At 56.9% G+C, this 10445-nt stretch overlaps 1 protein-coding gene across 1 annotated transcript; it reads right to left on the minus strand.

Moving 5' to 3' along the window:
* Positions 1–8684: 8684 nt before the first annotated feature.
* Positions 8685–10204, minus strand: ColSpa_03002 (beta-1,3-glucan-binding protein; the record flags this gene model as incomplete). Its single annotated transcript, XM_049269214.1, has 2 exons — positions 8685–9621; positions 9675–10204. The coding sequence occupies 2 exons, from the start codon at positions 10202–10204 to the stop codon at positions 8685–8687; spliced, it is 1467 nt and encodes a 488-aa protein (XP_049125171.1).
* Positions 10205–10445: the final 241 nt, after the last annotated feature.

Below are 10445 nucleotides of genomic sequence, written 5' to 3' on the forward strand. Positions count from 1 at the left end.
ATAATGGAAGAGGAAGAGAGAGAAACAGCGAGAGGGGGAAACCATATTTTTTTTTTTCCCTCTCCCCCGAAAGCCAATATGCCCGGATATGGTAACAGGAACAAGGAGACAAGGGGGCGTGGGCGTTGGACGTTTACCCAGGGGCTTCAGGACTGAGAACTAAGGACATCGTGGCTGCCAAGGGACAAGGAACCACTCTACGTGTGCTGAATGGGAAGGTGCAACTGAGAAATATTGTGGACCAACAAGCACGACAAGGAACAAGGAAAGGGCCGCTGAGAAAGAGGGTGTGGGAGGTCCCCGGGGGGGGTGCGGCTGGGGTCAGGGGTCGAGGAAGGCAAGCCGGACTGGTCCTCGACAAGGATAGAAAGAGACGGTCTCTTGGGCTCCGCTCAACTCACTTTAGCGCCCCGCCTGTGCCTGAGCCAGTGCCTTTTCCTGGTCTGTGCGCCGTTTATCGGATGGGAAAGAGTGGGGACACCGGGCACGCTAGGTGTTGCTGTTGCTGCCGCTCTTGCTGCTGCTGTTGGCTGGTTGGCTGACCGTGTCGACGTTTGGGCTCTTTCTTTCTCGTCCATCCACCTCACCTCGACTCACCTTGGCCCTCCCCGTCACTTCGGCTTCCGATTTCCAACGGCACTTTGGCTTTGATAACGAATGGACCCAAGCTGTGACGGCGGGCAACGGCGGCCCCGCGGTTACCGTGGTGGCGCTCTGCCCATTTTTACCCATGAGCCCGTCTAAGTTGTTTTGGTCCATCATCCCGCTCTCTTACCATGCCTTGCCAAGCAACCAAATACTTTTTTCTTTGGGCCGGTCCTCGATTCTTTGACTGCTTCTCGCGGCCTACTTACATACCTTACGTACACACGACGCGTTGGAGCCGCATTTCCGGGTCCGCGATGCCGACGACCAGAGATCGACATCGCCTACTTGTCCAACTCGAGTCCTAGCCGTGCCAACTCCCACCACTCCTCTTCCGGGGGGCCATGCATCGAGTCCATGCCGGCATCCTAACTTCTTGGCATCTACCGGCCTCTCTCTGTTTCTCCCACCGTTGACTCGCTGACGCACTACAACTGAGGGGTTTGACGAGACCAAGGAATTCTATGATGCCCACTCTCACCCTCCAAACCTTTGACTGAACAAAGCGCCGATAACTGGAGCTCAACGTCTTGCATCCATCACTGAAAGGTAAATGGCCACCGCACAAAGCCACCGGTACCGCGATGCCACATCCATCTCAACTGAGATTTTGTACCATCGCGTCATGTTCAACATACACCTACCCATGGCACTTGGACAGAAGAATGGATGACCGCCACTCCTGGCACATGGCCGACGGTCTATTCCTAATATCTGGTTCATGCCTCCTCGGCTGATAGAACTGCGGAGGTTCCCCTCCCGCGTCAGAGCCACGGTATCAGCAGAAACAGGTACATGGTTACGGCCTCGCGTTTCTTCTTCGGCAGCCACTGCCGTATGGGCTTGACCACGTTGGCCTTCCCGCAACCAAAACCCAGCGAGCTTGGCTTGTGGCACTTGCGATGCCGACTTACCGAGTACTATTGGAAGTCAGCCCCCAATTCCAGCGACTCCGCTCACCATAGCACTCTCACAACAAGGACACCGGCTCACCCTGTGCCAAGATGAGCAGTTTGCCAGTGCAGCTGTTGCAGTCATTCCTCAGTCTCGGGTGCGACATTGTTCTTGTCAGGCAACTCAAGTCACAGGTGGTTATCAAACACATAGCTTCGGCTCACGGCAGCCTTCGGCCAGCCTTCGGCCAGCCTCCAATTGCAGTAGCAGATGATATCAATATCAGCCGTCAGCCAAGCGTGCTTCTAGACTGTCTTGGGTCCTTGGGCTGAGATGAGGGTAGTATCCAGCAGCGTGGATAGGGTCGCCCGCTTTCATCTCCTTGCGCCACTAGCTCAACACTCTATCGGTTCGCGCAACTCAGGCTGTTGCCAAACTGTTGCACGATGCCTCGTTCAGTCATACCGAGGCCGCCTGTTGACATCCTAGGCTGGCTGAGAAATCCTCCACAGAACGGGTACTAAAAAATCAATAGCTGCAATGTCGGGCTGGACCCGAGAATGCGGCTGCACAATGCAAAAACCCGCCCACATGAAGTCAGGCGCGCTCTAGATGAGGGGCATCGTGATGGTGGCGCATGATATTCTTGCTCCCCATCGTCATGAAACCGCGTCTCCCGTCCATCCCGATTGCTGGGACTTGCGGCCATGGAACAAAGATATGGAAGTCCCGGATTCGGCAAAGTCTTGGCCTTGCCAACAAAGAAGGTGGGTAAATAAGGCGGTAAACTGTAGATGACGTCTGGCAGCGCAGCAATTACTGCTGAAACGCTGCTGTTCGATCGCCAGGACTAAAGACCACAAACGACGACGTACATCGTTGCCGCGCTCTGCGGAAACACTGTACCTGATTCCTCGCAGGGCTTCCCGCAAATATTGACGGACCACGATCATGTTAAAGCGGCGGCGAGAACGTCGGTCAGTGGCGTAAACAGGGGTTCATCCATGGTTGCTGCCATGCATCATGCACGAGCCACAGGTAAAAGTCCCTTTTCTGGATAACACGACAAAAGAAAAGAAATATTGAAAGCGAAATATTCCAAGACGCTAACACCAAAAAATCGGTCTGGGCTTCTGGAACGCCTAGACCTAGCTCCACTCCGCAGCGCGCAACTGACAGCGACGGCCAGAGCCATGGTGCTATTGCTAAGGGGAGATGAGACGGCGGCGCGGTACTTGGGCCTAGGACACCGGACGGCGAAAAGTCTCATCGGCTGCTCAGTCTTTCATCGCCCTTTGTCCATTGTTGCCTCTCAGACGAGGTGGACTGGCGATGCAACGCCTGCCCGTTCATACGGGCCCGTATCTGCTTGGGCTTGGCCGTGTTGACGCATTCTGACGTCTGGAACACGTTACAATGCCGCAGTCCCGAAAGCAGAGTTCAGTAGAGAGAAGTCGGTTGGTTCTGCCTCCATGCTTACCGTCATTGTTCGTATTCTAGGTTTCTGGTGTCTGTCATGGGTCCGAGATAGAGAGACACCAGCAACTGATACCGATGCCCTGGAACCCCAGACGCCGTAATGATGGCCGTGGTGCAGCAGAAGTCGAGCTTTCGGCAAAGTCACATTTGAGAGATCGGAACACCCTTGCCCACTGGCCAGAGCTGTGGGCTGAGGCAAACCTGACAAGGCGTTGCACCGCTTGGAGTGAGTTTGCCGATGCTCAAACATGTCGGAGGTGCATGTGGCTAGCAGGCCGGCGAAAGCCACTGCAAACACAATGGTCGTCGCCGTACAGCCATGGTCGACAAACGGACGCATATACCCCCCACCATATGGATCGGTCGTTATTGGCTTGCGCAAAGCTCGATGTGGACAACAGTGGCCCAGTGGAGCACAATAAGACAGAATTCAGGCCTAAATCAACCACTCCCCGTTGTGATGATCAGGGCTTCCGGCGGCGGTTACAGGGTCTGTCAATGAGCAAGAATCATCCCACTGCGGTGGAGGGGAGAAGGGCAGGATAACGACCTGGCAGTCCCGTTCTCACGATGCGAGCGAGCCCATCCCGAAAAATGATGGCTGGGAAATGTCATTTCTGCAAGAGTTATGCATATTAGCCGGGGGGTGGCTGTGCTTATTTTTGGGTGTTGTCCAACACGCCAATTCTTCGTATTCGACCATGGACTTGCAGCAAGAGAAGGTTGCAGACGGGACAGGGTGCAAGCCCACCAATCCGCGGCCCTCAAAGCCACACACACTCTCACTCACTCTTACGCCCGATCAGCCAGTCAACTCATTCGCCGTTGGGATCTCTTGCAGGAACGGCACGGAAATCAAGATTCTGGCCGGCAGCGATGGTGGTGGTGCGATGGGACGTGCCGACAACGCAACGGCCGTGAGGCTCCCAATCAGTCATCCATTGGGCGTGACGACTTGGGACTTTGGACTTTACAAGAATCCAGCGAGGCCTTCACCATGCATCCCACATGGATACAGGGGTTTGCTGCCGTAAGCGAGGACGATGTCCTCTCCATTATCAGCATGGCCCCTTACCTTCCAACGCAAATAAGCTTATCAAGGACCACTATCTCAAGCTATCGCCTACGGTTCTGCTACTCCTAACCGCACTGGCTTGGGTACATCAGATCACGCTCTCGTCACCGCCGACAGCATGCTTACTCCAGTCGTGTTTTGCTAGTGGCCGGCTTCGTCTTCCAGCCAGGCCCCCCCCATTCTTCTCGCGGAACACACAAGCTTTTTTGACCTCTGCCAGGATTCGTGGCACCGGCATCCACAACTCACTTTCTTCTTTCCTCGACGGCTTCGCACCCAATCAGCGGCCAGCATCGTCGCGATGTCAGATATCGTGGCTGGATCTCCAATTTCCACCCAGGCAACGATAAGGGGCAGGAGGCTTTGGCGCGCTCCAAACTCAGGGGAACACCACGCGGCTTCTCCAGCCAGTCCCGTCTAGCTGGACCGTCGCCTTTGCACAGTCCCTTCCGGGAGAAGGGCAGCGATAGGGAAAGGAACGTCGTTTTCCACAACCGACGCGACTGTTTGATTCAGGGTAGTCCCATGAGGAACCCAGCCCTCAGCCGCAACCCTGGTAATGGGGTTTCGCAACGTGGGAGCATCTCAAGCGACTCGCTCGTGGCGTTCTTCTCATTTCAACTCAACCGCCGTTCCGGGTCGTCGTAAGATAACCAGCAACCTGTTGCTCGAACTAATCCCCAAGTAACGCATCCCGCGCCGGTGAATGATTGTCACTCGTGGCCTGGTACGCTGCCCATTCCCAGAATGGGAAATGCGGTCCATCCTGCCGGGCATACAAGCTTTGACGGGCTTACTAGATAGTCCCTCACCTGAGCCCCTCTCATTATGTGATTCTAGGCTTCACATTTGGAGCCCCTCCCCTGTCGAGATACGGCGGCGGTCCGTAGGATATCGCAATCTTACATGTGGGCGACGCATGGCACCGGTGTCTGACAGAGCTGCTTCAACCCGCCTGGCCGCCTCTCTGCCGAGTCATCGACCGGCACCTGGGACGCCAGCTCGACACGCACCGCTTGCACAATCAGGCACTACCCACATGGCCCAGCGTGACTGACAGCTCGGCGGAGCCCTTGGCGGGCACCTTTGGTAGGTGACGGCCGCCTTACGACACAACAATCTTGCCTCTCTCGTCGGCAAGCTGCCATCACCCTCTTGCCAACATGCCAACATGGCAGCTTGGCTAGCTCATCGGCGAAATTCCTCGGGCCCCTGGGGATCTTCCGACCCACCGGCATGGGGGAGGTAGGAACCAGTGCCTACATACCGGTAGTACGTGCGGATCCTCCGGAGGCAAACGCCAGTCCCTTGTCAAGACTCGTCCAAGATTTGGACAATCAGAGAAGCTACAGTCCACCCATCAGCCCATTTTTTTTTCCGAGCTGAGGTCAAGGCGGCGTTTCTCCATCGTTTGTCCACTGATTGCCATGGCGAGCCCGGCTGGGGAACTTCCCTGGATATAGCAATCACTCCGGTATATCGCGCAGGCGAGACGGGGGTTCGAATCTCTTGTGGCGGGCTGAGATGAGGATGCGGGCGGCGGCGAAAAGGTCCGTGGGAGATCCCACGAAGAGCTATGCCACGCGTCCAAACGAGGGCGCATTCACAACTTTGATAACAGCCTGCCAGGCAGCAAATGCTGCTCATACGACTCCAAGTCGCACCCGGAGAGCCGGAGCAGAGATGCCAGCCGCCCGCAACGAACCCCGCCCGCACCGTCGACGTGGGATTCTCGAGCGCTGCGTTACGGCTCGTACCGAGGGGTCTGTGACGTGGAAACAGCTCGTCGTATTTGGTATGGGGCTTGTGCGACGAAATCGATATGTACACCGGACGTTGTCCAAAAATACCATGGCAGGCCAGTGTGCCGTAGATGCGGCAGAAGAAAGCATGCCTGCGTGCCGCACAGGTATCAAGATCCGCCAACGTACCGAGACGCCTTTGGGGCTTGGCTAGAATGCCCCCCCTCCCCCCAAGTGACGAGCAAACCAACAAACGGCTCGCAGACTCGCAGATGTGCAATTTCGCGGGCATGGAAAAAGAATATAGCAGGAACCGGGAACCTCCATGTACGGCCTCGCTGGGAAACGAAACGCCCCTCCATCGACATCCTGGGAGGAGGGCTGGTCCAGGCCCAATCCCAGTTCGGCGTCCGTCGCTGTCCCGCCTGTTTCCCAAGCGGCCGGGCACAAAGCAGCATCGCGCACCGGCCAGAGGTTCCCACTTTCCAGGTTGGCATAGGCATCATCCTGGGAAAGCCCAACCAGAAAAAACACATGGTGGTAAATAGTGTACTTGGGCGAGTAGAGGTCCGCACTGGGAACCCGCGGCGTCCAACAGTCCCATCACGTTTTCTACGCTCCCACAGTATCCCCATCCTCCCCCCCTGGCCTCGCGTCTTTGTTCGGGTTCCACGGGGGGCTGGCTGTCCACCGAGTTGGACCCTTGCCAGAGGATCCAGAGAAACACGCTGAACCCACGAGCTAAAACAACCTTTTTCACGAGTCCGTATCCACGCCGCGAGTGAAACCCCCAAACAAGAATATCCTAATTGAGAACCAAAAAATAAAAATAAAAAGTTAAACCCCCGAGAGTCTCCGCTACCGCACGCCCTTCTCCCCCCTTCGCTCCGCCGCCTGCTTGGTGACTCGCGAGAGTGCCGTGTGGATCGGGGCGCTGATTCGCATCACCACATAACCACATACCTACAAAGGGCAATCAGCGCGCATGTCTTTGTTTCCCATGCTGATTCCCACTCGCTAGCTTCAGTTTCTCATCGGAGACACTGCGGACGCTAGCCACGGACGGGGGAGACGACGGGGGGGGAAGGCCCACCCACCACGGTGATGACATCGAACCTCGACCTGAAGCTACCGTCTCGGTCGCAGGCCCGAAGTGCGATTGTTCAATGATACGCGGACGGCCATGGAGGGGCCCCCAGAGACCGCTGCCTGCCAGACAACAGTCTCAAGGAGTGGTTTCGAGAGGCTCTCTCTACCTATTTCTCCGCCACATGGTTCATCCGCCCTTGTGCCACCCGCCCTACCCAGTTTTTCCAGTTTGGAAACCGACTCGCCCGTGTCTAAGTACCCCCCCCCGTCCCCCTCCGTCTCGCCCATCGCGATGCAAAAGGGAGGAGAAGGAGGAGGCTATTGAGCCCCCGTCTCATGACGAAAGGCTGATCCAAAACCCCTCTGATTCAGTACTGCAATAGAGAACGAGACACATGTCGCGACGCCGTCATCCCTCCATGGGTATTTCTTCAAGAAACTCTACATGAGGCGCGGGGGGCAGAGCAATGTCGTTTGGCCTTGCCCCAGTCCCCCGTCGTGTGCTGCGCTGCGCTGCTCCCCGAGACCGCAGAAAGAAGCAATTCCGGGGCCCTCGATTGCTCTGCACCGCACTCTGTAGACCACCGAGACACACACCCTGTATCTGTAACGCCCAAAGATCCACGCCTCTGGATGGAAGTCTTCCATCGTCAGCCCCTTGGGCGCCCGAGCCAGAAACATGCATACATACATAGAACACGAAGGGGCGGGGATTTCCCACCTCGAACAAGGAAAAAAAAAAGGAAAAAAAAGGACATTGTAAGGTAGCGCAGGCAGGAAGAGGGTCAAGTGGCAATACCGCCGACCTCGCCCCGGCGATAAACAACGCTCTCTCGCTCTCTCTCAGCTCAGCAAGCGTAGTGTACAGAGCACAGTAGGTGGCATTGCATAGCATCGCAGGCCAGCACATCAATCTTGGTTTTTTTTGGGGGGAGGGGGCAAGCAGTGGCTCGAAATGTGATGTGATTTGATCAGCTACGTACGGCCAGCCGGATCAGCAGGGCCCAGTCTCCCGGCCCCTTGTTTCTTGGCCGTCTCTGCCTGCCTGCCTGCAGCTCGGTGCGGCGGGTGCGTTTGCTTGTGCAGTGCAGTGCAGCCCCAGTCGCCGCGGGCCCCCCGCCGCCGCAGGGTTGCGTGAGTTTATTGATTCCAGGCCCTCTCTCCTCTGGCGAGCGAGGTGTCCGGGTTGCTGCGTACGATAAGCCAAGTGTGTTGTTGCATCGGGCTTGAAAGGGCCCAGGCAAAACAAGATATGCCGTCTGACAGCTGCCCGTCCGTGTCCGTCATGGTGGTGATGACCGCATCGGCCTTTTGCCTGCCTTCAGTGTCGAGATGCAGGGATGCAGGGCTGCAGGACCTCACGTCGATGCGGTCTGTTTTAGCTGCTGCACGCTTATCGAGGCTCACGTCAGTCATCTGTGTAGAGTGAGTTGCACAAGGAGCTATGGAGATAGAGTCACGGAGACAGAACCACGAAGAGGAGTCGCAGACTGCATGTGTGCGTAAAATTTCTCTAAATTCATTAAGGTAGATAGATGGTGATGAATTATTCTCCCAGTATCCCAATCATAACCCAAGACATTGTCGTCAAATACAAGTGCTCGAAGCACCTGGGTAACATCCCGTGTTGGTATTCCAAAGTGATCGCCGTCCGTGGTGAAACCGTACCGCGCGCCCGTCGTCTATCCCAATATAGCATGTTGCCCGTCTATATGTCACTGTGCGAAGAAATAAAGGAAAAAGATGGCGCCACGGTGCCTTTACAGCTCCTCGTCGCCGTCGCACTGCTGCCACATGGAGACCTTGGAGACAGTAAGCTCGGGCGAGGTCCACGTGGGGAGCCACTGGTCGCGGGCCTGCCAAAAGTCCTTCTTGGCGTTGGGGCTGGTTCCAACCCACGGCTTGCCAGACTTGCCATCCTCGAACCAGCCGTTGGTGCCTCCGACGGCGACGTTGATGATGAGGTAGAAGCGCTGGTCAAAGGGCGTGTTGGGGCGGCCAGTCTGACTCCAGACGTCCTCCAGGCGGGAGCCGTTGGAGTTGGTCTGGGGGAAGTCACCACGCTGCCACATGGGCTCGTCAAAGTTGGTGTAGAGAACCTGGAGCAGACGGCTGTTGATGTAGGTGAAGAGGTATTTCTGGGACCACTCGAGGCCAAAAGTGTTGAAGCCCTCCGAGTAGGTCGTGTGCAGGGCCTGGCGCTTGTTGTTGGTTCTCCACCAAGCGTCGTTGGCCTGGTCGGGACCCCAGTGAAGAGCGGACGAGGCAATGTTGTTGCCGCCCTGGTCATACGTGTAGTTGTTGCCGCGGGACTCGAGAATGTCAATCTCGCCAGACAGAGGCCAGGCACCGTACGTGTCCTGGACGGGCATCATCCAGATGGCGGGCCAGAGCCAGTCGCCCTTGGGCAGCTTGGCAACAACCTCGACGCGCCCATACTTAAGGGTGGCGCCCTTCTTGGTGTTGATGCGGCCGGACTTGGTGGGGGGCACAATGGAGGAGTTACCGGCAGTGGTGTTGGTGGCAGCAATGCAGGCCGAGGGCTGGTCCGAAGTGCACGTTCCATCCTTGAGCAGGTCAATCTCCGTGTCCTTCTCAATGAGAGCCGAATCGGTGAGAGTGGGACGAATGACAAGGTTGCCGTCTTGGATAAAAACGTTCTCATCGTCGGCGGTGGTCATCTGGAATTCACCATTGCTGCAGGCGCGGTTAGCGTAGTGCGGGGGAGGAATGTGAGTGAATCAACGTACCCAAAGCCGCCAACCTGCACCTCCTTGGTCCAGACGTTGGAGTCGAGGCTGCCCGAGGTGAAGTCCTCTATGAGCACAGGGCAGTACTTGTGCTTGACGACACTGCGGATACCGTCCCAGACAAGGAAACCCGAGACGGCGAGACCAATGAAGATGCCGACGATGGGGATGATGGTGACCCATTTCTCCTTGGGGTCGGCCTTGTCCAACCAGGGCTTCTCAACGTCCTCCTTGCGGATACGTCTCGAGTGGAAGTAACGCGAGGAACGCTCGTCGAAGCGGGTTCCAATGGCGCTGGATGAGCCGAAGCTCGAAGCAGGACGGGAGACGGCGGGTGTGCCGAATGGGTTGGTGGTGACGGGGCCTCGATGGGAAGCCTGGGACTCGGCACCATCGCCAAAGGGGTTGCGGCTGTTTTCTGTGTTGGGAGTGCCGGGGCGCAGAGGAGTGCCGGCGGCCGTGGTAGCTGTTGAGGGCATTCCAGCTCCCGGGCGGGGGAAGTAGCTCTGGCCGTACTGGTCTTGATCCATTTTGTGTGCGTTGCAGGAATGGAGAGGAGAAGAGGCAAAAGCAGAGAGGGTATCGAGTGCCTTGCAGCTAGCCGCGAGAGGAGTGGAAGTCTCTCGTGGGAATAAATGCTGGCCTGCCTCAAGGGTGTAGGTGGACAGAGGACTGAGACGAAGACGAAGCGAATGTGGTGTCGTGGTGGTGGTGGCGGTCTGTTGTCGCAAAGCCAAGGGACTCGGGTTGAAGTGCAAAACCGTCGGAGAG

The sequence above is a fragment of the Colletotrichum spaethianum genome (genome assembly GCF_022836535.1).
Source record: "Colletotrichum spaethianum MAFF 239500 DNA, contig05, whole genome shotgun sequence".
Classification (NCBI taxonomy): Eukaryota; Fungi; Ascomycota; class Sordariomycetes; order Glomerellales; family Glomerellaceae; genus Colletotrichum; species Colletotrichum spaethianum.